At 33.3% G+C, this 27551-nt stretch overlaps 1 protein-coding gene across 1 annotated transcript; it reads right to left on the reverse strand.

Moving 5' to 3' along the window:
- Positions 1 to 202: 202 nt before the first annotated feature.
- On the reverse strand, positions 203 to 22184 carry LOC106056566 (uncharacterized). The gene is made up of 9 exons (XM_013213375.2): positions 22044 to 22184; positions 12327 to 14211; positions 10329 to 11454; positions 7824 to 8284; positions 3486 to 3791; positions 3215 to 3392; positions 1996 to 2125; positions 1106 to 1327; positions 203 to 603 (listed from the first exon to the last, which is right to left on the reverse strand). The coding sequence occupies exons 2-9, from the start codon at positions 14188 to 14190 to the stop codon at positions 472 to 474; spliced, it is 4419 nt and encodes a 1472-aa protein (XP_013068829.2). The 5' UTR covers positions 14191 to 14211; positions 22044 to 22184; the 3' UTR covers positions 203 to 471.
- Positions 22185 to 27551: the final 5367 nt, after the last annotated feature.

Below are 27551 nucleotides of genomic sequence, written 5' to 3' on the forward strand. Positions count from 1 at the left end.
ATTTCAGAAACAACTGGTAGGCTGTAAAGTTACAACTTAAATTCAACTAGAAAGTGACTTAACAAAATGAATAATTCACTCATATGAATTTCAGTAATCTAGCTAAGAAAAATAAAGTAGTATTTATAAGATAAAGTAAATATGTCTAAATCATTTTGAAACATTTCCCATTTCTATATAAATTTATTTGCCCCTAATACAGACTGTTGACATGGGTTGGAGATGGACATCATGTAAAATGATGAGATTATGTCAATAGGTTTTAGGATCATTATTGCATAATTTAGAACATATGTCACAAAATTAGAATGTATATTAAGCTATCCTAATTTTAATCCTATTTTAACAACTTTCTATTCTTGCCAAACACTAAGTGCAAGCATAAAAATAAATACATGAGGGGAAAAAAGCTAAAAAATTCTTATTCTTAGTCAGTCTATCATAAGTCGTCATCATTTTTTTTTTTTTTTTTTAGATTCCATACATTTTTCTTGTATTTTCCCTACAGGCCTTGAGTATGAAATCCACAGGTAAGCCTTTTAACTCAGCAATTCTTTCTGCAGTGATCAAAGCAAATCCAGGATAAGAAAATTTCAATTCATTCTGGTGAGAAATAAAAATTTAGATATTCAGTTCTATTTCATATTATATTCAACCTTGTTTTAATGAACTGGATGAAGACGATTATCCAGTTATAGAGATATTAGCAGCATTATAATAATAAAATACATATTCTTTATAAAGTGTCCTTTTAAACTCTTATCTGGACAATTATGGTATAGTAATGTACACTTTTTTGTCTTAACCACAGGCCAAGATCATTCTGACATGCACATCTTACTTGAGAAAAAAATAACATTTTTTAAACCTTTTTTTTTTACAATTAAGAAACATTGAAATATAATGATCACATTTAGTGACTTTGATCCAAACAGTACCTCCTGCAAATAGCCAAGTTGACCTAAAAAGGACTAGATAAAAGTTTGCATTTGCATATACCAAACCAACATTGTGACAAGTAATTTAATAAAATCTTTGACACTTTAGGAGTCATGAGAACAATAGTGAAATAGATTTAATAGCAAACAAAAGGTGATGGACTTACTCTCTGTTTTGATCTGGGAACAAAATATGGAGCATCTGTTTCTAGCAAAAGCCTGTCAAGTGGAATGTGGCAAGCAGTGTTACATGCGTCAACAGCAGACCTGTAGGAGATGAGTGGGGTCAGACCAATAAACAAGTTGGGGAAGGCGTCCAACCAGCGTTCAGCTACACCCATATTGCGAGTAAAGCAGTGGGCATGGATCCTGTAGTCTCGTGGAACAAGCTAAAAATACAGTAAGAAACAAAGACATCAGTGCAATGCAAAAATATCTCAGGATTTAAAAATCTAACTTTAATAAATCCCTTTCAAATAGGGAAACAGTTGAGCTTGTAGTATTGAAATGAACAAAGATATAATCAAAACATTTTGAGTAAAAAAAAATTTTTAAAAAGTAATTCATACTTCTTTCTTACAAAATTGAAAAACAACATTTCAATGTTTAAATGAAATGTATTAAGCAATATTCTGAACAAAACCAATGACATGCATGTGTGTCAAAGTGAGAGTATTAGATCAACATAACATTTTTAGTGGTTTATGACCATTTTAAAAGTCATCGAAAAATGTAATAATAAATCAAGTTGAGTAGATTTTTAAAAAAAAGTCATTTACAAGAAGTTATTCTTGCGAATTTTGATTCTTTTTAATTGACTTTTTTAATTACCCTTAATTTTTCCTTTTTTTAAAAAAACTAAGACCTAAAATTTAACTTGATCAAAAGAGCGTATATAATAAATCCTACTGAATGTTATCTCGAGAGAAATGAAAAATCCCCGAAATGACACCTCCGACTGATACATTTCTAAAGAAAAATTTTATATTAGCTGTCAACTATTAATTTGTCTGTATAAAATCTAGCTAGCATTAACAATGAGAAAAAAATGGGGTACCTCTTGAAGAATTTCTAAGCAATCGTCATCAGCATCTCTGCAGTGTATAACTAATGGAAGTTTCAGTTCCAGGGCAATTAATAACTGTTTTCTAAAGACTCTCTTTTGGGTTTCAGCATTCTGGCTAAATCTGTTCAAAAGTTTTAAAAAATATATAAACAAGCAAAATAAAAAAAAATATTTAAAAAAAAAAAAACAATGCTTATATTCAGTGTATCAATTAGTTTGGATTAGTCATGTAATTAAATTTGTAATAGAGCTAGACTAGAAATAATGAATCTGTGATTAGAAATATTTTTTTACTAATTGTTTTTGTTAAGCGCAATTTCATGCTTTTAGCTTTCTCAATATGCTATGATCCTATCACTTGTCTGGACCAGTTGGAAAGGGGGAGAAAGAATGGGGCATCTGGTTGATCGCTTTTTTAATTCATTAAAAAAAAAGGAAACAACTTGAATTCAAACTTGTGGGCTAAAGCTTTCTCAAGCCAATGCGGTAACCACTGTACTAGCGAAGATTCAATGAACATGGAAGATTGTATAGTTATCTAATGTTTCTATTTCATGTTTGTGTTCACTAAGCCTCAGACAACAATGTATAAAGGGAACTAATTCAGCTTATATTACCACTTCAGTCAAGTACAAATTCTTTCCCTTGTTTGAGATACCAAATTAAATAGTTTATTACCAATAGCTAATCAACTAGTTGGTTAATTTTTACAATTGATTCTTGTGTTGTCAAGTAAAAGAAATAATAGTGCAAAATTTCAGCTTGATCCAAGATTGGTGTCAGAATAACATATACAAACTTTTGGCCAGACAGACAAAGTTGATTTAAGATTTATAAAAAAAAAAATCTCAATTAATTATTCATGTATTCGAACTCTTACATAGAATAATGTATATTTTTAGAATTAAGTAGTATGAGTTTTTTTTACTAGATGTACTTCATTCTATTATCTATGCATATCCAAACAGTAACTTGAACCCACCAGAAATTGTTTAGATACACAATAAACACAGCTATCAATGTTAGGATGCTTTATGAACATTTTTAGGAATTTAAGCCCAATAACATTTACAACTAAAAGATATTTGTAAGAAATTTTGTAAATTATTCAAGGCATTTAATAAGGAAAGATTTTATGCCTTTAAAAAAAACATCAACAAATTTTTAAAGGCAGAAGAATCTAATACTAAAATAGCAACAAGCCTCTTACGTTCCAGAATAATCCAGTCCTATCTCCCCAAGGGAAACAACTTTGGGATGGCTTAAAACCTTTCTGAGACCAGCTTCATGGCTTTCAGTGAATTCTACAGCATTTTTAGGATGACATCCGAATGAGAACCAGACACCTTCTTCTTCAGATAATAGATTTACTATGGTATCCTGGCATCCTAACATAAAATAACACAAACAGTTTTATCAAAGTAGAACATAAAGTTTTTGTAGGCATTACAATAACACTTTATATAGACATCTAAACTTACTTTCAGAAGAAAAGGTTCTTGGGTTACAGAAGACAGCCAAGCAACCCTCATAGTTGGTTGGGAAGAAATGAGCATTTTCTTCTCTAAATTTCTTGAAAGGAGTATTAGCTTCCTTTAGCCTTTGATACAGAAAATCAATGTGGCAGTGGCTGTCGATAAATCTGTGTGTATAAGTTTTACTTCTGCTGACAAAATCATTAGCCCATTTCATTAGAGCTTCAGAACTTGTAGAATCATCAGAAGAAGGCCATGCAATCAATTCAGAATTTTTAATTTTGTAGGAAGTTGTTTCATAGTTACTAGATTCTGTTAAGAAACAACAAAAGACAAAACTAAAATTGATATGTGAAGAGAAATTTTAATAAAGTGGCTTAGTATTATTAAAAAAAAATCTCAAACAACAAAAGCTGTTATTTGAAATAATTATAATATACAAAAGTATAGTGTTAAAACCTGAAATGAACTCCATTTGGTAGCAAGGCTGGAAAAAGAGTTAAAACCAGACTTTTGTATAAAACTGAGGTTGGGAATTTTTTTTTTTTTTTTTTAATAAATATCAAATTATAATGTTAAAAAAGGTATATTTGATTCAGTTCATAATTTATGACTGATTGAGATTTAAATGTAAAAAGATTAATAGGTATAAATTAAGTCTACATACACAAAATCTAAAACAAATCACACCCTTTACATCAAAAATGTACTAGAAAATCATGTTTGCTAGCTTGTATACCCGTTACTGTTTTGTAAGCTATAAGTGCAAGACAGGTGCATGACTAAGGAAGTGCAATATTACATGGCTATACAGACACATCTTTGACCTACATAAATATACACACCTAGAAATGTGCGTAAAATGTGCCAAAATGTCACAGATGTGTTTGCATAGATTTATAAAATAGTGTTAGCAGATCTTTATCTTTATCAAGGATTTGTTTAGTTATTCTCTGAGAGTACACAATCTAGGATGCTCCAGTGAATAATGGAACATGACAATCAGTAAATCAGTGAGAACTCTGAAAAACTTTTTATATCTCCAGATAATTCAAACTCATCTAAGTCCAAGTTTCACTTAATTCTATTTCTCTTCTTTCTTTTTTTCTTCTTTGTCCTTTTTTATATAAAATAAATAAAGATTAATTTGAATTAAGTCATAACATATAATTTTCCATGTGCTGTACTCCATTTTCAATCATCCATAACATGCCAGCAGTCAATCCTTCTTCATGATGCTCTGGATTGATTATTTGCACTTTATTTTTAGTATGTGCATGGCATATGATGTATTAAAAATGTATACGGCTGCTCTTGGTGGATGTGCCTATTGAAAATCTAGGACTGGCTGAATGAAGCATCTTCTATCCCTTTTTTTCTCAGTCATGTACACCAAACTATGAGCACTGTAATGTGATTTCTATCCTTTGCTATGTCCCTATTATGTATCATCAATCTCTTTTAAGTTAAAATTCTTTGAAATCAAGTGAAAATAATAATCTCTTACAAATGTAAAAAGAAAGCCATAGAAAGCTATAATATTATGGTGAACACTTTGTCCACCATATTGGAGCACCATGAGCAAACATAGAACACAAAATAATCTCATCTTTAAGGATAAGGGACATCCATATTATTCAGGTACTAGTATTTCAAATGTAGCCAAACTGTAATTTGAAATATTTGAAGCCACTTCCTGTTACCTGGTATTTTGAATTAAGCTGATTCCACTGTAATATTACTACAGGTATGCGTCTTATGTTTTTAAAATGATAATGCATTTTGTTGAGTGCAATGTGAAAGGTGGTTATATATATATATATATGGCTCCTTTTGTCTCGAAAGGCAATGGATGCGCCCAAATGAGTCACTGGTTTTGGCTTAATCTTGAGACGGGGCAGAATCTGGTGTGGCTAATCAAGCCAATTCTAGAACGGCAGACTTTGCCACAATTCGTACATGTGTATGCCTCTAATTTAGGGCTAGCAGACAGGGCAGCTTTCTTTTTATCCCTCTTGATTAAAGCCGCTTCAATTCTTTTGTTCTCAGCAAGGGTTGTCCCAGCACGCACAGTCTGTCTCCATGCACTCCGGTCTTTGGCTATGTTTTCCCACATACTTTCGCTGATGCCTGAGGCTCTCATGTCTCGCTTGCAGACATCTCTATATGTTAGTCTTGGGCGGCCCTTGGGTCTGACTCCTTCCACAAGCTCAGCATATAAGATATCTTTCGGGATTCTGACATCTGGCATGCGGGTGACATGTCCGAGCCAGCGTAATCTTCTTTGTGTCAGGAGAGCATACATGCTGTTCATATTGGCCAATCTTAAAACTTCCTGATTGGAGACATGGTCCCTCCAAGAGATGCCCATTATGCGTCTCAGGCAGCGCAAGTGGAAACTATTCAATCTGTGCTCTTGGTACATGTATGTTGACCAGCTCTCACTGCCATAAAGGAGAGTGCTCACAACACAGGCGTTGTAGACTAGGATTTTGGTCGCTGTGGTCAATTTACCATTTTCCCAGACACGCTTGGAGAGTTTTGCCAATGCTGTGGTAGCTTTTCCTATCCTTTTTGTCAGCTCGATGTCTAAGTCTAGGTTACTGACAATTGTTGAACCCAAGTAGGTAAATTCCTGCACCACTGAAAGGGTGTGGTTCCCAATTTGTATTATAGGTATTTCTGCGACGTCTTGTGCCAGGATTTCGGTCTTGGAGAGACTTATAGTAAGGCTAAACTCTTGACAAGCAGCTGCTAAGGCATTCACTAGCTTCTGTAGACCTCCTTGTGAGTGAGATACGAGTGCCGCGTCATCGGCAAACAGCAGCTCCCTTATCAAGATACGACGCCTTTTCGTTTTGGCTTTAAGACGTGCCAGGTTAAAGAGCCTTCCATCGGATCTGCTATGGATGTATATTCCGTCTTCCAGGGATTTAAAAGCACTGGATAGTACGACTGAGAAGAAGATGCCAAATAGTGTAGGGGCCAGTACACATCCTTGTTTGACACCGCTCTTAATGGAGAATGGCCTGGAGGAAGAACTTTCAAACTGAACGGTGCCCTGCATATTTTCGTTAAAAGCTGACACTAGTTTTCTTAACTTATTTGGGCAGCCGATTCTCTCTAGTACAGCAAACAGACCGCTTCTGCTAACAAGGTCAAAGGCCTTGGTCAAATCAATAAATGCTATGAAGAGGGGCTGCTTTTGTTCTCTGCTCTTCTCCTGTAGCTGCAGAAGAGAGAAAATCATATCTGTTGTAGATCTACCTGCCCTAAAGCCACACTGCGACTCTGGATAAACACGATCTGCCAGGATCTGTAATCGCTTTAGTAATACTCTAGCAAAAGCCTTTCCGACTATGCTAAGCAGTGAGATGCCTCTGTAATTGTTACAATCAGAGCGGTCGCCTTTATTTTTATAAATTGTAACAATGTTGGAGTCTTTCAATTCCTGGGGGACCATTCCTTGTTCCCAGCACAAGCTTAGCAGTTCATGGAGTGGTTTGATTAGGGCATGTTTTCCAGCCTGAATTACTTCAGCAGGAATGCCATCTCCTCCGGGTGTTTTCCCATGTGCAAGCATGTTAATCTTTGCACCGAATTTGAGAACAAATTAGAGGAAGCTTTTAAAAACTTCTCTGTGACTGAGGTAGAAAAAAGCTGGACGTTTATGCGTGATACAATCTACCAAACATCATCACTGGTCTTTGGAAACAAAACCAAGAAAAGCGAAGACTGGTTTGAAGCTAGTCTACCAGAAATGGAAACTGCCACTACGAACAAGAGAGCAGCCATGATAATCTACAAGAAGGATCCCACCCCAAGCAACTTAAAAAGGCTCAGAGCTGCACGTAACAATGCCCAAAGAGTAGCGAGACAATGTGCTAACAAATACTGGCAGGAACTATGCGAAGATATTCAATCTTGTGCCGACTGTGGTAACATAAGAGGACTATATGAGGGCATGAGAAAAGCCTTTGGACCTCACACCAGCAAGTGTGCTCCGCTCAAGTCAAAAGATGGCTCAATCATCAGCGATCGTGCGCTGCAAATGGAACGATGGGTTGAACACTATGCAGAACTCTACCAGATTGAAAAAGCCATCTCACCAAATGCCGTTTCCAACTTCCCATCACTTCCAGTTTTGACGGAATTAGACGAAACGCCCTCAGTAAAGGAGCTGAGCATTGCCATTGACATATATATATATATATATTATTATAAAAGCTTAGATGCAAAAAAAAAACAAAAAAAATGATTACCTTTTGACTACAATGAAATAAGAGTAAATTATACAATAAATAATAATGATGGTTTACATTGCAAAGTATGAATTTAACTCACCTGTGTTCTGTGTTTCAGGATTACTTTCAATATCCATCACTGTGCCTGACTCTACACTGTCAAGTGGCTTACAGTCTTTCCGCCAATTGAGTGAATCAGATCCTTTCAACTTAGAAACAAAACAACTGGCCATTCTAGGCAAATAATTGGTGAAATGAAATGGCTTGCGTAAAATACTCAGATTTGACCCCAGCTTGTACTTGGATTTGAACTGATTTTTGTACAGTAGCCCAGTCTGAAAAGGTTTGTCTGAGTCTGATTTCTCCTGATTGTTTTTGGCAGGTGACAATAGTTTGCTATGCTCTTGTACAAAAGCATTCAAACTACTTCTGCTGTCAGATTTGACCTCTGCTGTATAGATAGTTTGTGGTGGTACAGATTCATAGCCAGCATGCTGGGCAGTAGCATAACCTTGATGTAATGGATCAACATCAGTAGAAGCCATCTGATTCACTGAATATCTGTAACAATTCAAGTTCTATGTGCTATTATCATCTCTATATGTAGACAATGTAATACATTTACAAAAGAGAGACAGCCTGAATCAAACTTAATATATAAAGAGCAAGTATAGACTAGATCAGTGGTCTTCAACGGGAGCGATATCACCCCCAAGGGGGCGTTTTCGAGATTTTGGGGGGCGCTACGAGCCAAAGAGGCGGTTGGGGGGCGCTGGGCACAATGGGGGCGGTAAGGGGGTGCTGGGAATAAAGGTAGAAAGAAGAAACTAATGGTGCACTGAAACAAAACAAATAAAAAAAAAACTTTAACATTAAAGCTGGCAAACTACATGTAGACAAGTTCTAGTTAGCTTGCTTCTAATTTAAGAACAGAAACAACGTTAGAAATTGAGTTCGGGAATCCCATTTTCTATTTTTAAATTCTTACTCATTTGCTATAATTGTGGAGTATAGTGTCCTTAGATCTTGCGCGCAAAAACATTTATGATTTAATAAACAAACTAGGATGATAGGCTATTTAGGTTATAGTTTATTTTATCTACATATGCTAATATATTGACATGTAAATGTTAATTGAAAAAAACGTTAAAGCAAACATTCAAATGGAAAAATTTTACCACTTTTTTTAAAACAAAAATATTGCCAAAGTGTTGATACGAAAACTCACTAGTATGTAATGAATATTGCTAAGAGTTTTAGTTTATTGCCACTAGGTAAAAATTATTCCATGTTCTACTTTGAATGACGGCATTTTCAGATGAGGTTATGTAACCAAGTCGGCTTCACGAACATATAGCAATTTCCAAAAAATAATTTAAAAATATTGCTGAACAATTATAAAAGTCTACTATTAAAACAATATTAAAAACAAAAAAACGGCAAAACAGGATTTGTTTTAGTGGCCTCTTAGAAAATGCATAGCTTTATTTTTTAAATCTTATGATATTGTTTGAAAATTGATTAATACTAATAAAAAAAAACAACATATGTTACACAAAAGACTTTTTTCTGTTAGTGATGAAATATTATTTCAAAATTGTCTAGTTATGTAGCTTATGACGACATGTAGGGAACCATCAGTGGTTGTACAGTGGCTTCATAAGTAATGTAGAATAAAGAACAGATCTATTCACTATTCACAGGCAATATCTTAATAAAAGTTAAGCCCGCAATTTCATTTCTATTTGAATCTAATCATAAAAATTGTAAATAAAATACAAAAATAAAATAAAAATTGATTTTGTAGTGAATTCAGCAATAATAATGTTTATATTAAAAATAAAAATAAATTTACAATTAAAACTGAAACCAGTAGGCCCTAATATTAAAAAAATCTTAGGATTTGAAAGAAATTCATGACAATCAGATTAATTTTTGTGTGTAGTCACTGCAAATTATTTCACATAATTTTTGTATAATGATAATATTTCCAATGCCTTCGATTCCAAAGATTACCGCTGAGTGCAGTGTTTCACATGACTACGCAAACCCAGCATGCCTCTCCCATGCAGGATAAGTGTTATAGATAGCATAAAAATTAATAAATAAATGATTTTTTGTTCAAATTTGCCTTCTCACGCTTGTTAATAAGTGTTTTTCTTAGGGGGGGGGGGGGGGGGCGCTGGCAGATTTTTTAAAAGAAAAAAATACGAAAAGGGGGCGGTAAGCCAAAAAAGGTTGAAGACCACTGGACTAGATGAAAGACGTAGTGTAAGTAGCAATACAAACAAGCATTCAAAGACTTGAGACATCTTGCAGATATATCTCTCTCTATATATATCTATATATATCTCTCTCTCTATATATATCTATATATATCTATCTATCTATATATATATATATATATATATATATATATAGAGAGAGAGAGAGAGAGAGAGAGAGAGAGACAAGGAAAGGAGTTGAAAGCTAAGCAAGTTTTAATTAATAAAGTTAACATAGAATTAGACATTTAATGTGAAATATTATGACAAAAGTTACTGAAAATAGTGTGTATGTAAAGAAGAAACAATAACCACATAATATGAGTGGACAGACTATTCACCTGTTTTCTTCTTTGGCTACAGGAGTCCTCCAAGTTGATGAATCAGTCCAGGCCTTCATGTAATCATGAGCTGATGGGAAGCTATTTTCAGTGAGGGCAGGGGGGTGTAATGCTCCTGCTTCTCTATATCTATTTGCTGTTTGGATATTCTGAATCAGTAATAAGCTATTAGTGGTATGTGAATACAAGTTGTAGGGTGCATACTGACTTGGGGACTGAATAGCAAGTCTATGCCTTTCAGTCAAAGCAAAAGCTTCATTAGAATACTGACTTTGACTAAATGTATTTTGAACATGTGTAGTTGCATTGACATTATTTACTTCTGTAAGACCAAAGGCTTCATTGGATTGTGTACTACTATATGCTTGATTAGAATAAATACTTTCATTAGATTTATTTTGATAGTTTGCAGTTGAATCAATGCTACTATCTTCAGTAAAACCATCAGAATGCTGACTTTGACTACATTTATTTTGAGTGTGTGCACTTGACTCAAAGCTGCTGTTTTCACTGAAACCATGAACATCAGAATGTTGGCTTTGGCTAAATGTATTCTGATGATGTACAGCTGAATCAATGCTACTGTCTTCAGTTAAGCCATACTCTTCAATAGAATGTTCAATTGGATGAATTTTATTTTGATTGTGTATAGTTAAATCAGTATTGCTGTCTTCAATGATACCATATGCTTCATCACAATGTTGACTTTGACCTACTTGTTTTTCATTGAGTGCAGCTGAACAAAGTTTATTTTCACCAGGTAATCTATATTCTTCTGTAAAATACTGACTATGGCTAAAAAGCTGTTCATTGTCAGCAGCTGAATTAGAGTTATTTACTTCAGTAAAACTATTAAATTGTCCAAAAGAAGGAGTTGGTAGGAGTGTATTTTCCTTACTGTTAAATGGATGTTCTTCCAAATTCATAATTTGAGTAGAATTTTGACTTGATCTTGATTTACTGGCCCTGTTGGAATTTTCACTTGGAATGCTATCACTAGAGCAGCTTGTTTTTTTAGATGGATACAAAGAACCTCTTTCTGCCAGACTGCTGACTTCTGTCTGTCCAGTCAATGTATTCTGGGATACATTATTCTTTTCTTCCATTTTTCTTTGAGTGTCACTAACTGTAGGCAGAAAAAACACACCAATTAAATGATGCTTATTTTTCAGTCATAAAAACAACTGTATGACAAATACAATCTCAACAGAATTCTCAAGAAGTGAAAGAAACAATTTTAAAAACACTGCTTATCAAATTAAGTCATAAAACCTGGTATACTAAAGTAAAATAAAAACTATTTCTATTGGATGTCAATGATAAAAAAAAAGGGGACAAATACAAAACAATTCGTATTAAAATTTCATTTTAGAAAACATTCAGCACAACTTTGTTAAGTGCTAGATTTTATAGTTAAAGAGATTGAACTATTTAAGCTAATTTTTCAGTACATTTGAAATTTGGCTCTCAAATTTGTTTTCAAACTTCAATGCCAAAAGAGAAATGAAATTTTGACATAGATTAACAAGAAAACTAAAAATGTTATAAACTCATTTTCTCCACTTGCGTTTAAAGGACTAACGAAATTCTTAGTATTTTATTTGAACAAAGAAATTATGAAACATGCGTTAAAATTTTTAAAGATCATTTCATTAATTTTTTAGATTTAAATCTTCATTGCGACATCTTTTCTTTGTGCTTTAACTGCAATGACAATGCTAGCTCTACTTAAAAAGTTGAAAAAGTGTTCACATAAGAAATCACCAACACTAATTAAACATCTGGTTTAATTTTTATTTTATAATAGTGTATGCTTGCATATCTATTTTTTTTATAGCCCAATAACTGATGGGTCTCTAGGAGCTTTTATTAGTCAAACTGTTATTAAACTAAAAAAATGATATAAAAAAGATGTGTTTGAAATGTTGAAGTTATCAAATAAAAACTTTTAGTGCTGTTACTTTTTATAACATATTTTCTAGAATGCAACTGACTTACCAAAGTGTTTATATTTGTCTTCAACTCTGTCTGTCTCCAGTCCAAGCCTTGATGAGCTGTTATCCTGGAAAAATGTTGCATCAGGTGAATGATGTGAAGGTTCTGTGCCAGATGTATAATAATCATATGGTGAAATCTGGTTAGCAGAAGTAACCATCGAAGGAGGAGGGGGATGCCATTCTGGCCAATAACCCCAATGCCAATACGGATAAGGAGGAGCTGTGAAATACGGCATTGGAGGAGGGAGTGATGTAAGAGGAGGATAACTGTGATGCAATAAGGCTGACTGGTGCTCTGCCACACATGCGTGCTTCCAATGATCATGGCAGCAATGAGTGAATACTTTGGGAGCCTTACAACAACTAGCAATGTCACAGGTACGATCTGGAATACTAACAGTTATCAAAGCATTAAGCAACATCTCTGGTCTGCTACCCAAAAAATCAGTCATCTTAGATGAGCAGGATTTCATAAAATGAAAAATTTTGTCCATGGACTCCTTGTTCCCAAAAGTTGAAGCAGGCAAACTTATCACTTCTGTGGGAAAGCATTGTGGAGGCTGCACATTTTCCATGACAGGTTTAGAATGTTTAGGTCTTTTATAGTTATTTCGCTTTTCATTGAATTTCTTATGACAATCTCGTGGTTCAAATACCTCGCCATCCTCACTCTGAGAACATAGTTCTGCTCCAAAGTCACTACTCACTTCTGAACAACTATCATAGATGCATCTCTCTTTTAGCTCATTATTGGTGTCAGAAATAAGTATGGCCACTTGAGATATGTTGGTAGTAGCTTCAGCAGCTGTTTCTTGTTGCGTTTCAACAGCATTATAAAAATATCTGGGCTTTGATCTACTGCATAAAGTACTAGGTCGGTGAGATCTAGTTAAATGAGTGCCACTTTCACTGACATCTTTGTTAGGAGGGCTACTATTACTGATTGTGCCACTATCTTTTATAACATGTTTATTTTTTTCTATTTCCTTTTCTAGCTTGACTGGTTCTGACACAAGTTTATTTTTAGCACTTGATGGTCTTAAATTGCGCGGATATGATGAAGGCACAAAACTTTCTCTTGAATCTATTAAATCTTGGTATCCACTTAAATATGGTTGATCTGATGAAGAATCACTCTGCTTCTGATTTAGTCCCTCCATCAAAGAACCATCAACATAGCACTTTCCTTTAACCTTTGTACATTCTTCATCCCAATCCTCTGAAGGTTTGTAATCATTTTTTCTACTTTGAGAGTCCAATGACTTTGTGTTTCTACTTTGAGAATCTGAACTTTTATCTAGTGACTTAGGACTAGATCTATTAAAATCTCTGCTTCTACCTTGAGAAACTGTGTTTTTATCTAGAGACTTTGGGCTTTCATTTTTCTCTACATTATTATGGTAACTTTGTCTAAGTGACACATAAGATTTAGATGATGTAGAATGATTTTCAAACTGTGGAGAACGCCTATTAAAATCCCTATTTCTTGTCCTAAAAGGACTGCTGTGTACATTTTGAGAACTGTTGGTATAACTTGGTGCTCTGTGATCTTTGCGAGACATGTTTGTTGAACAACTAGGTTCTCTACGAGGATCTTTTTGAGCTCTGTTTGTGGAATTAAGTGGTTCGAGAGAATGATCTTTCTGAGATCTGTTTGTGGTGTAGCTTTGTTTTCTGCATTGGCCTTGGTACTTCTCTGAATTAGTCCTTCTATCCTCTTGTCTGCTTCTAAAATGACCATTAGTTTGTTCTGAGTAAGAGTTGACTGAGTTAAAATGTCTACCTTCTCTGCTGGCACTAGAAACCTTATTAACATCGTTACACTGTGATGCACTGCATGACTTTGTTGCTATTGGGGATTTCATGGCAACAGTTTGTGTCCAAGTCTGACAAAATTAAAATAAAATATTTCAATTTTTTTTCTGCAAATGTTCTGTAATGTTGTTTGAATGTTTATATGTAAAATATTGACTGTGATTATCCTGGATCATAATTTACTATGGTCATAGTGTTAAGAAGAGAAATTAAAATTGACAGAAATAGTATTAATATGACATTAATAAAACAGTAATGGGAAAAGACTTTGAAAACTTTCAGGAAATTTTGTAAACCCCAGCTTGTGAACTATGCATCACAGTGACCCAAATAAGGAGTTGCTGAATTCTTAGAAAATAAAAAGTAAAAATTATATTGAATGTTTTATTACACACGAAATGCATACAAGACACTATTATTTTTATATTTAGATGGATGAACTTTGACTTCTCTTTGCACTAGGTCAAAGATCTATATCTTTTTTTTTTTCAGGAAAATTCCCATCACTGATAAGAAGAAATGTGATCTACTATATTAAATAGCAGGAATTTAAAACATTTCATATGTTGTTGTTGTTTTTTTTTTTTTGTTGATTCATGTTTGTCAATAAAGAAATCAACATTTTAAAAATTTAACTAATTTCAATTAAGTTGTTCATGTTACTTATGGTAAATAAATCAGCTGGTAGCAAAGAAATATTTTTTGGTAAACTGTTGAAATGTAATTAAAGCACAATCTTTATCATTAAACAATTAATGTTGGGGAATGCATGGTTTAATGATAAGGAATTCACTTGTATACTATACTATATGAAAGGTGTGTGAAACATGCAGGATGACATCCATCATTACAAAAAGCTTATATCAAATCACTTGTCTGTCTGTCTGTTGAAAGTTTGTACACATTTCTCCAATAGCCTATTTCGGATCAAGCTTAAATTTTGCAAAATTATTTCTTTTATCTGACAAAACAAGAATCAATTAAAAAAAAAAACCAATTAGTTAAATAACTATTGGTAATTAATTATTTTGTTTGGTATCTTGAACAAAAGAAAGAAACAGTACTTGAGTGATGTGGTGGTATAAGTTGAATTAGCCCCCTTTATACTTTGTAGGTCGACACTTTAGGGTTTGAAGCTAACAATAGATAACTATAAAACCCATAAGCAATTCTTGGGCAAAGTGGTTAGTGTATCTGCTTAAGGAGGCTTTAGCCCTCGAGTTCTAATTCCGGTCGTCAACCTTTTTTTAATAAATGTATTTAAAAAGCAATCACCCAGATAACCCTTCTTTTTACCCCTAACCCTTTCCAACTAGTCCACAGACATACCACATTGAGAAAGCTAAAAGCATGAAATTGTGCTAAACAAAAACAATTGGTAAAAATGTTTGTAATTGTGCAGATTTATAGTAGTTAGTCTAGATCTATTCCAAATTTTGATACTTGACTGATCCAAAATAATAAACTAATTGATACAACAACAATTTATTTTTTTTAAAACTATTTTTTGAAATGTTTTTCTTGTTTTTTTTAAATATTATAATAGGGATACCATGAATCAAATAAACCATTTTTTGTGTGTGTTTTCTATCATTGTTTCACTTTTATGATGTTAGAAGTTAACTCAAACAAGCATCTTGGTATTAGTCATAAAAATTAATAATAAATATATAATATTAATCATATAATAGTGATAAAAGAACTAGAGTGTCTAGAGATAACTGAGAAGTGCATGATGGTTGTTAAATGATCTAAGCTCAACTAGATCTCTGTGTCAGTACTCTTAACATTTTTTTTTGTGTTTTCTATCATTGTTTCACTTTTATGATGTTAGAAGTTAACTCAAACAAGTATCTTGGTAATAGTCATAAAAATTGATAATAAATATATAATATCAATAATATAATAGTGATAAAAGAACTAGAGTGTCTAGAGATAACTAAGAAGTGCATGATGGTTGTTAAATGACCTAAGCTCAACTGGATCTCTGTGTCAGTACTCTTAGCATAAATAACTGAAATTGTATTAATTGATTGTTCATGAAATGAAGCAAAAGTAGAAATGAAACCATTGAACAAATAGTTGTACCACAGATGTAAGGGAAAACAGTAATGGAATCAAGACACAGCAAATCTTATTCTGGACATATGGCATTTTCCAGAACAACGAAAAGAATTTTTCTACATTTCTGCTGCCCAAGAATAAAGAAAGAAAGACGTCAGTACATGGTTTGTTGGCCAGATAAAAGGTCCTAATGGCAAAGCAATACAAGCACTGCTACAAACAGTAGAACTAGCAAACAAACTACTCCAAACTTTGCATTGTGCGGAAGCTGGCATCCACGAAGTGGGGAGCCCGAGCAGACATGCTCCAATCCCTGTATTTAGGAGCAGTCCGATCACAGATAGACTACAGCCTACCTGTGCAAATTTATGGCTCTAGGACTGCTCTTGAACAACTTGATAAAATACAGTCCCAAGCACTAAGATTTGTCTGTGGAACCTTTAGGACAAGTCCAGTAAATGCGGCTGAAATAATGGCTAATATAGGTCCACTAAACCTTAGGAGGGAAAGGTCAGTACTGACCTGCTATAAGCGGTATAAAAGGCTGGATGAATACCTCCCAGCTAGAAAACTAGTGGATGGTTGGAGATGCAGAAGACGTATCTAGATGCAGTCTTTTATGCATCATGCCACTAGACTATCTGATGAAGCTGGCCTCTCCACCAACCGACAAAACATTCAACGCTTTCATCCCCTTCCCCCATGGTGTCGCCCAATGACCCCAGACATACGCTTGAAATTAGTATACCCTAATGCCACTAAGCAAAGCCGTTCATCTAACGACCTTCAAATCCTAGCTCTGGAGACCATTAATACCTTCAAGCCCAGTGCTATTTTTGCATACACTGATGGGTCGGCATCAATAGATTCTGGAAGAGCAGGCTATGGAGCCTACATCAACTTTCTTGGCTCTTACACAGTCAAAATCTTTGGACCATGTGGTAGTGTTTGCAGTTTTGATGCGGAGACCATGGCAGTCTGTGAAGCCTTAAAAGTCATTGACTCTCAACTCAGCGAGGGACATTTGAGGGCAACACAGATTGTTGTGGTCACTGACTCAAAATCTGTACTACAGGCTTTGCAAAGCCCCCCAATATCAACACTGTCATCATGGCTTCACATAACATTAAACAAGGCTATGGCACCCCTGTAATTATGCAGTGGGTACCGAGTCACATAGGTGTGACTGGCAACACAATTGCAGACTCTTTGGCCCACCAGGGAGGGCAAATTCCACCCACTGATGAGGCTGTAAGCTTTCATTAAGCCCTGGCTATAATACAATAAACAGAAATGGAAAAGTGGTTTGAGTGCTGGGACAAGTCCCAAAAAGCCTGTGGAGTCTGGGAGCGCATGAGGTGCACTTCCCCGTGGTGGAGGCTGTCCAGGCCTGAGCAAGCTATTATAGCACAGTGCAGGACAGGCCACTGCCCTGTTGGCTCATATTTCTCGCGGCTGTGGCCAAATTTTGATTCACAGTGCCCCCACTGCGGGGAAGAAGAGGAAACCGTGCCTCATATCCTGTTTGACTGCCCCAGACTTGCTGATCTCTGTCTCGACAGGTCTGGGAAACCTAAAATTCTCGACCTGTATGGCGACATTCATGCACTACACAAGACAGCAGGGTTTCTGTCCAGGGCTTTTTCAAGAGAAGATTTGAGCCTCTCAAGCCCTGACTCAAATGGAGTTTGATGATGATGATGAACAAACTACTCCAAAAAGTTGCTATTGACATTATCATGCCATTGCCTAATGGAAGAATGATATCTAGTTTTAAACAAACTGCAGCAGGTAATATATGGATTCCCAGTCACAATTTACTATTATAGTATTCAAATATTAACAAATATACTTCAACAATTCCCTTACTGGAAACTACTGCAGCATTATAATTATTATTATTCACATACAGATAAAGTCAACAAGAAATCACAGGCTTTTCTCCATTCCAAATGCTCTATGGTGCAAATCTGGGAGGTCCTTAGGCTGCAGTAAAAGGATTATTAATGGCGCTGAAACACAACACACACAGGGATGTTTGCTTACACCACTCCTGTTTCTTTTAGTATTTGATTGAGTTACAAAAGAAGCCTACTGTAATTCAGGGAAAGGAATCCAATGGACTCACACAAAAGCTGGAAGATCTGGAATTCGCTGATGACATAGCCTAATTATCACACAGACTACAGGATATGCAAGAAAAGGTCACAGCTTTAAGTGAAGTAGGAAAAAGAGTAGGCCAAAAAAAAAAAATCAAAAAAACAAAAGTACTTAAAGTACACAACAAACAAATTGGAGACATAGAACTGAATTCTCAGACCATAGACCAAGTAGATAATTTTATATACCTTGGGAGTGTAGTCAGTGTATCAGGAGGAACAGATGAAGACATTATACATCGTATAAATCTAGCGTGTCAGACATTTACACACCTAAAACCAACCTGGAAATCTCAAATCTCCAACAAGACTAAAATAAGAATCTTTAACTCTAATGTCAAGGTGGTTCTACTGTATGGTTCTAAAACATGCAGAATAACTGAAGCAACAACAAAAAACTACAGATGTCTGAGAAATATCTTAAAAATACACTGGTACGACAATATAGAAAACACTAAACTGTGGGAGATGAGTGGACAAAAAAATATAGATGTGCTTATCTTAGAGAGGATTGGATTGGTCACACCCTTAGAAGAGATACCAACAACAGAGCTAGACAGGCCTTAGAGTGGAACCCCCCAGGGAACAAGACATAGAGGAAGACCAAAAAGAAGGTGGTGATGCAGTATACTAGATGAAGCTGAGAGGACAGGAAAGAGCTAGGAAGCCATTAAAAAACGAGCAAGAGACTGAAGAGTGGTGTGTTTTTACTGAGGCTTTAAGTTCAATGAGGAACGCAAAGGAAAGATGACTGAAACACAATAAAACAGAAACAAAACCAGCTTTTCAACATGTCATCAGCACATGAAACACTATCATACAACTCAAAATAAAAAGCTAGACAAGAAACAGCCAAAACTAGCAAACTACACAAAGAAGAATCAAAGAAAACAGAACAATGAGAAAATTAAAACTTGAAGAAGAATAAGCTATTCAATCAATGGTAAGTTCCATATACACGTACAAAGAAAATTACTGATGTAAACTTAAGATTCACCAGTGACATTTGACACATTGGGCAGCAAGCTGTCCTCACAAGGTCTATCACTGGCCATCTATTACTTACTTAGATGTAAACTATGAAATTAAAATGAATTACAAAAAAAAAAAAAAAAAAGTTTATCACATCAATATCATGCATAAATATAATGATGATGCAGTATGTTTGTATAGGCAGTGGGGTAATATGTATCTTAAAAATTGCAGACGTTAATTAAAAAAAGAAGATAATTATGTCTAACGCATTTTATGTGTCAATTTAGTCATGCATGTTAATCAGTGACTTAAACTCTGAAAAGTCGTTGATTTTCCAGGCTGATTCAGGCAGCCCATTCCATTCTCTAATGGCACTAGGGAAGAAGGAGCACTTTTACAAATTCGTCCTAGCATACTGAATAAGAAATGTGCAAATATTTTTGTATCTTTCTGAGTATTTTATTAGGTTGTTGTTTTTTTTTCTATTTGTAAGTTATGGTTCAGTGTTTTAAGAATTATAGCTACTTTACTTTTTATTCTTCTGTCCTTAAGTTTCTCTAAATTTAGAAATTTTACTAATGGTGTTACTTTAATTTTATTAAAAGTGAATATTTGTTAGATATAAATCTCACTTCTTTATTTTGTATTTGTTCTAGTGTCTTTATCTTAAGCTGAGGGTCCCAAACAGAGGATGCATATTTCAATATTGGCCTATACTATAGCATTTTAGTTTTATGTTCCAACTTGATTTCTAAAAAATTCTTTTAATAAATCCTATTGCTTTGTTTGAATTTTCAAATAATTTCAGTAAATATAGAGATTCCATAATAAATTTTCATTTATTATTACACCTAGATACTTTGAGTTTTTAGTCTGTGTAACTGGTTTACCTTAAATAAAATAATAATTTTTTTGTTACTCTTAATAACTGGTGTTTTTCTGGGTGGAAAGACTCGCTCCAATTAGATTCCCATTTCTGTAATTCTAATCCTGTTTGTAAAATTTCAGTATCTTATGTAGTTTTTATTGTTATATATATTATGCAATCATCTGCAAATAATCTGACACGTGTGTAGGCTGTTAGGTTAAACTTGACAGCACACAGCATGGGTGCGTGGGAAAATTTATAAGCAGATTTTTCTGGAGAACAATTTATTTGCATTAACTAAATATAAACAATATAGGGTCAAAATTGGACTCTTTGGAAAGTGATAATAAGTTCTATCAGTATCAGAGACTATCCAGAAAGATTGATATATGCTACTATATAAATGTGAAACAATCTATCGCAGATAGTTTGTTACTAGCCATCACTCAGTCATTGTTGCATGTGGATTATTTAGTGTGCTTATTCTTTACTGAAGCAGCCTTAATTTCGCTGTGTTACATTTCAACTCAATATTATTTTATGTCAGCAAGTTATTATTGTGATTTTTTAATATTTTGAACTACTTATTTGCATTACGCTCAAGAAAACTATAGTGTATTCAAAGCCCTGTTTGAAGAGTTTCTTCTGTGTGTCCTAGCAATGATTTGTAATAGATTTAAAAGCACCTCCGAATCCGAGTTTTGTCATTAGTGTCTTATGACTTATGAGTCAAATACAAAACTAGATCTATTAATATAATCATTCATTGAGAACTCAGTACGAATCTAGAGATACTAAATACTATACGAATCTAGAGATACTAAATACTATACGAATCTAGAGATACTAAATACTATATGTAGATCTAGATCTATAAAAATCTTAATAATAACAAGGAAAGAAAGAGTGTGTAATACTGAGAGCCCCACGAGAACAGGCCTTCCCAGCATCGCATCTTTACAGTCTTCAGGCAATGCCCCCTGCACTGGCTCGGACATGTTCGCCGGATGGAGGACAATCACATCACAAAAATCATTCTGTATGGGCAACTTGCGTCTGGCTCAAGAAAAACTGGTCGCCCCAGCTCCGTTACATGGATATGATAAAACAGGATTTAAAATCAGTAAACATTGATACTGACCATTGGGAAGACATAGCCTTAGACCGCACTAGTTGGAGAGAGACGGTGACCAAAAAAGCTATGGAGAGCAAGAAAACATGGGCCTCAGCTCTTGAAGAAAAGCATGCCACACAAAAAAATGGCTATCTCCTCTACCACCAAAGCTTAAGCCACCTTGACCTGCAATATATGTGGACGGGAGTGTCTCTCCAAAATAGGGCTCCACAGCCATATGAAAAAGTGTTTGAGATGAACCATAGTCGTTCTACGACTGAAGGAGACCAATAATATAGCTCTAGATATAAATGTATATCTACTAAGTTTAAAATTAGATTATACTTAAAACTAGACCTAGATAGTAAATTATTATAATTATAAATTATATGCTAGACGATAGTAGATCTTAGAATTTAAAGAATAGAATAGTTCTATCATCTAGTCTAGATTACTAGACAGTCTAGATCTAGAGTCTAAATCTGGGCCTTATTAAAGACCTAAATCTAGAGACTCTATTTTACTCTAGTACTGATCTAGAATTATAAATTATATAGATAGATCTAGATAAGTAGATTTAGACTCAAGTGTCTCTAGATCATACTCATAGATGTACTGTTTTACAGTAGTAGAGGTAGTAGAGGCGAAGAATTAGACATTAATGATTAATCTAGATCTAGAATAGATGCGGCTAAAAACTAACTTAGTAAGTTAGTTACTTACCAGATCAAAACAAAGTAATATAAACTTAGACTAACTATTCAATCTCAGTCTTAATTATTCTAGATCTAGAATCTAGATCTGGATCTAGTATTTCTAGACTAGAGAGTAGGGTCTAGAGTGAAGAGTCTATTTAGTAATTTAGTAACTAGATCTAGTGACTAGTGTCTAAAGATGTAGAGATGTCGTAGAGATCTGCCCTCTCAGCCTCTGCCTCTACTCTAGATCTAAATCGTGATCTATCATTCTATTGAGACTGTTCTAATAATTAGATCTAGAATCTATACAAAACCAAATCTAGGCGACTTTTTCCCCCGTTACCCGTTTCAATGCAAGATCTAGCTCTAGACTTGATTAGACACACTCTAACCCTCTCTAGATTCTAGATCTAAAACCTAGAGATCTAAATTGAAAGCACGGTCACAACAGACATTGGGTGTCAAACGGATATGCCAGTTTTTGAACATTTTGCAGATACCGTGAAAACGATAAACATTCGACAAGCCGTTTATATATCTATATATTAGTATATATCAATCTCTATTGTCTAGTCTAGAATTGTAAAAAATGTAGTATACAAATAGATATAATCTATGTATATAGATATTCATATTATATCTAGATCTAACAATCTAAACGTGGAAGCTGTGGTTTGCGAATAAATTTTACAAAATATTTTGTTGTTGACTAGATTTAATCGGTAGGCGAACTTCATTTTTAATTAAATATTTTTTTAAAGTCTTAAAAAGTTCATGGAGAAAAAAAAAACAACTTGCTTATTGCGAGGCACTGCGTTCAACAGACTGAAACCTAGAATTGGAATCAACATTTATATTTTAGATCTAGTCTAGTTGTCTGATCTAGATCTGGGCTAGTGTCTATACTAGTCTATAGATCTAAATAGGGCCAATAGTATATAATCTAATATGAACTAGATCTACATCTACATCATGAAATTATGTTACAAAACCGAACTTTATTTTACAATGAATCTTAGCAAATCCTTCAAATATTTAACCAGTACCAGTAGATTTAGATTATTTATATTATTTATTTTTAAAGCACACAAACACCTTTTAAATGTCACAATCAGATCTCTATGGTCACCATGATCTTCCGTCTCGAAGCGATTATGGATTATTTCATAGAAATGAAAGGAATGCCTGGGAATTAGCTATGCTATGAATCTAAAACCAGGACTTACTGCAAGAAGCATTAGATCTAAATTACTAAATCCTTTCACCTACAACTAAACTTTTATGCTTAGCTAATGCCTATCCTTACAATTATATTCATGATTACTAAATCTATATAGGCCTGCATTATAAGTAGAAAGATTAAAACATTACACATAAAAGGTTCATAATGAACATAAGTTAACAAATGATTTTAAAATGATTATTCGACTTACAAATACAAACAACAACAAAATGTAACAAAAGAATTAAATCAGACTTCTATATAATTTTATTTTTTCCCCACAATCGACAAAATCAGTGATATAAAAAAAAAAAAGAAAGAAACCTACACATTTAGAATAACACAAAAAGTTGGAGTGAAATGATACATCAGACTTGTAATTCACCTGATACATTTGACAGTAATTTTAAAAAAATGGTTTACCTCCAGCTCCCCAACTATCTCTTTAAAAAACGTGTTGGGTTTAATTCAAATAGTGTACAATTGATGAATATCTTGACAAATTAACAAACTTCAATTGCATCACGTTTTGCAGCTAATCTTGAGAAAGAGCTTTTGATATCAGATTTAAGTCAAAACAGTGTTTGCTTAAACTGATAAATACCTTTTAGGGATGAAGTATCTCAAAAATTAATAAATGGCCTTTTAATTAAAACCCTACTGGAACCTAACATCAAATTAAAAGTTGGGCATTACAATAAATACATTCCAAGCAGCACTTGCAAAACTCAAAACAGAAGGATCCTCGGTATCACATTAAAAGACCGCATCACAAATGAAGAGATTAGAGACAGATATAATACAGTGATTGGACCCCATGATGACCTGGTAACTATTGTAATAATGCAAACTAAAACTCTATGACCATATTACAAGGTCTTCAGGGCTTGCAAAGACCTTCCTTCAGGAAACAGTAGTGAGTACCAGGAAAAAGAAGAGGCAGACAGAGAAAACAACGGATCTGCCATTGAAAGAGGTTCTATCCAAGGCAAAAGACAGAGAGGAATGGAGAAAGACGGTCGACAAATCTTGTGAGGTGCCCCAACAGACTAAAAGGATAGGTGAAGGTGAAAGAGGGGTCTGAACCAGAAGACAATAATCAGTGTACTGTGGTAAGTTATTCCACCCTTAATTATTATGTATCTATCATCTCTGATACATCCATTGATACAAGTATAAAAAGTAACAAAAGTATTATTAAGGTGATACTACTGGAATGACAACTTTAGCCTTGATGTAAATGAAAGAAATATATAGTATTTAAAAAAAATCATACATATTAATCTATTTACAACAACAATGACACCCTTAATTTATAACAGTTGTTTGCATTGTAGTATAATATCACAACATCAACCATAAGGAAACAGTGAATTTCATTGATATACCACAATCATCATCTTTTAACATTTTGCCCATATACAGTAAGTGATTTAAAAGCAACACAGTGGTAGAAGAGATTCTCCAACATGTTAGACAAACACCACGAGCTTTAAGTTTACCAAAAACAGTGTAATCAACACAGGTAGATATTCAGAATAATGTAGTCCAACTTAAACATTTCTCAAAACAATATAGTCTAATGTAAACTTTAAGCTAGTCTAATGTAAACTTTAAGCTAGTCAAAACAATCTAATGCAACTTAAACACTTAACTAGTAAAACAAAATAAATAAAAATAAACAATTACAACTTTACTATATTTGAATCAATATATTCCTTAAAATTTAATTAATAACATTTTAATTTAACTTAGCTGATTTTTTTACAAGATGGCTTGTGATGCATTATAAGGGTGAAGTCTTGGCAGATGAAAATACATATTATTAAAGTTAATAAAAAGTTAGAAGCACCCATTTCTTAAAACACACAATCATAAAAGCTGTACATGATATACATAAATATAAACAAATATATAGCACTGATATTGGATGTTTTTATTTCACTCATATTGAAAAAGTATATTAAAAAAAAAAAGAAGAAGATATTTTTGTGTTTAATGGTAGCTAAGGATGTCTGATGTATAATATTTACATAACAGCTGATTTTTTTTTATAGGAATGTCATGCAACAAATTCTGTTCTTCTCTAAACAGCAACAATACAGTTATACATACAGCAGAATTTTGGCACGTGAATTCTGAAATCCTAAAGGCATTTTTTAATCTTTTTAATCTCAGATAACTCAATTAAACATAATGGCCCATTACTTATTGTTCTTTACACATTATGGCATTGTTATTACTTCAAACCTGTTCCACGAACTGTGTACAGTACTTGTTCTCCCCCCCCCCCCCCCCCCCAAAAAAAAAAAAAAAAGAAATCAAGATGAAGTAGCCAAAAAAAACATAAAAAAATATGAAAAGTATATTCATTTCAATTTGGAAATATCAAATTTATTTCTGGCAGTGGTTCTTGTTGAACATCAGGTACATTTAAAAAAAATAATAAATAACTTGAGTAGCAGCTCTTGCACTACTAATAAAAAATTTAATAATCATATAATGTTATCTGAGTTCTTCATAATAGGTTTTATTAGGTTAGACATGTCTGATTTAGAACAAACACTGAAAAATATCCTTAAAGATGTGTGCTCCTTTAACAAGCATTAATGTAATTGTGTTGTATCACAAATAAAAGCTTTGTTTAATTTCTATGAAATAAGTATCTAGTAGAACAGCTTATATTTAGGGCATATATTTGTAAGTGTAGAAACACATGTCATTTTTTTAAAACATAAATAAATAAAAAATGAAGTTTAAATGTTTGCAAATCAATGTTGTGAATGATGTAGTTTGAAAACAAAAAACAACTAGACTCTAAAAGTATAAAAGATGCATACAATTTTCAAAATACCTAATAATTGAAATTCAGTAGAATAGGATTTCAGATTAGAATGACCATTTGAAAACAGAAAGTGTTAATAATGTAGGTGTACGATGAATAAATAATATACAAAACAAATTTATCCATAATAAAAAGCCTCTTTTTGAAATAAGCATGCTTTTTTTTTTTTTTTTTTTTTTTTTACAAATGTAAAATAACTAGGAGAGTGTAAAGCTTGGGTCAAATTTTGAGAAGAAAAACAATGAAGAAAAATGTTACTATATTTATTATTTTTGTTACACTGATGAATTAAATACGGGCATTCATTATCTATGGCAATAAAAATTTTAATTGTGGGATATAAAAGACCTTGCATTTGTTGAATGTTTATTCAGTTTTTGAGTAAAAGACTTTTTTAATGCAGATAAAGCTAAATAATAGACACCTAATTTTGGAGCTAGGATATATTTACAAAGATGAACTAATATGGGTGGAAATGTTGAGCACAATAAGGTTTAAAAGACCCTTTGATATATGAAACTGAATTGAACTATACATAGAAGACTATTACAATACATACACATCTCAGAGTTGTTAACCAGCATGTTATATATAACTATATAACTTTCATATTAACATTTCCTCTCTAAACTTACATTCACCCCCTCCCCTCCGAACAGTCTTGGACTGTGCTCTTATTACGATTTATAGATTAAAAAAAAACATTATTCTTAATCAATAGCAATCATTCATATGTAACTAATTTTCTATATTTTAGGACTTACATTTTCATACTTGTCAACATGTAAAGTAGCTTATATTCAGATATTTTTTAACTATATTGAACAAAGAAGAACACAAACTAAAACAATAAATACATCTAACATTCTATGACAAAACAAAACATTGATAAATAAGAATTTTAAAAGAAAACTACATCAGTCTAATGCTAAAATAATGGTTAAAAAAATGTTAAGAACTAGCAGTGAAATTATTAATAAGTCTAGCAGTTACACTTTTAAAGACATTAATTTTGTTTTTCAAATAACAAGAAATATAATATATTACTTCTTGTAAATACAAAATTCAAATATACACTTATTAGTAACAGTTGCCAACTATGCACAAAAGTATTGGATAACACTTAAAGATATTTACTTGAGTCAAAATATTCTGAAGTATTTTTTGTTTTACCAATAGAAAATGTTTGATTAGAGCAAATTAAAAAAAAAAGCCTTTTTTTTCCTGCAATAGATCATTTATATTATTAATTTATACTATAGAATATTTATAGAAAATAAGAGCTTGAAAGCATTAAATCATCATTATAAAACATTTTGTTTTTTAAGAGAAGAAGCAAAATGTAACTTTCTTTAAAGACTAATGTAGGACTAAAACAATGAAATGGTTAGGTACATAAACTAAGACTATTTTTGAAACCTTCTATAATAATTGAAAGCTATATTGCAAGAACAGGAATAGTTACT

This window comes from Biomphalaria glabrata, chromosome 4, assembly GCF_947242115.1.
Source record: "Biomphalaria glabrata chromosome 4, xgBioGlab47.1, whole genome shotgun sequence".
Lineage (NCBI taxonomy): Eukaryota > Metazoa > Mollusca > Gastropoda > Planorbidae > Biomphalaria > Biomphalaria glabrata.

Coding starts and splice junctions, on each gene's coding strand:
- LOC106056566 (XM_013213375.2), bottom strand. CDS start 14,190: ATGAAATCCCCAATAGCAACAAAGTCATGCAGTGCATCACAGTGTAAC. Junction 2,126..3,214: donor GGACTGGATTATTCTGGAAC/GTAAGAGGCTTG, acceptor ACTTTTGAACAG/ATTTAGCCAGAATGCTGAAA. Junction 604..1,105: donor TTCCCAGATCAAAACAGAGA/GTAAGTCCATCA, acceptor ATTTCTCACCAG/AATGAATTGAAATTTTCTTA.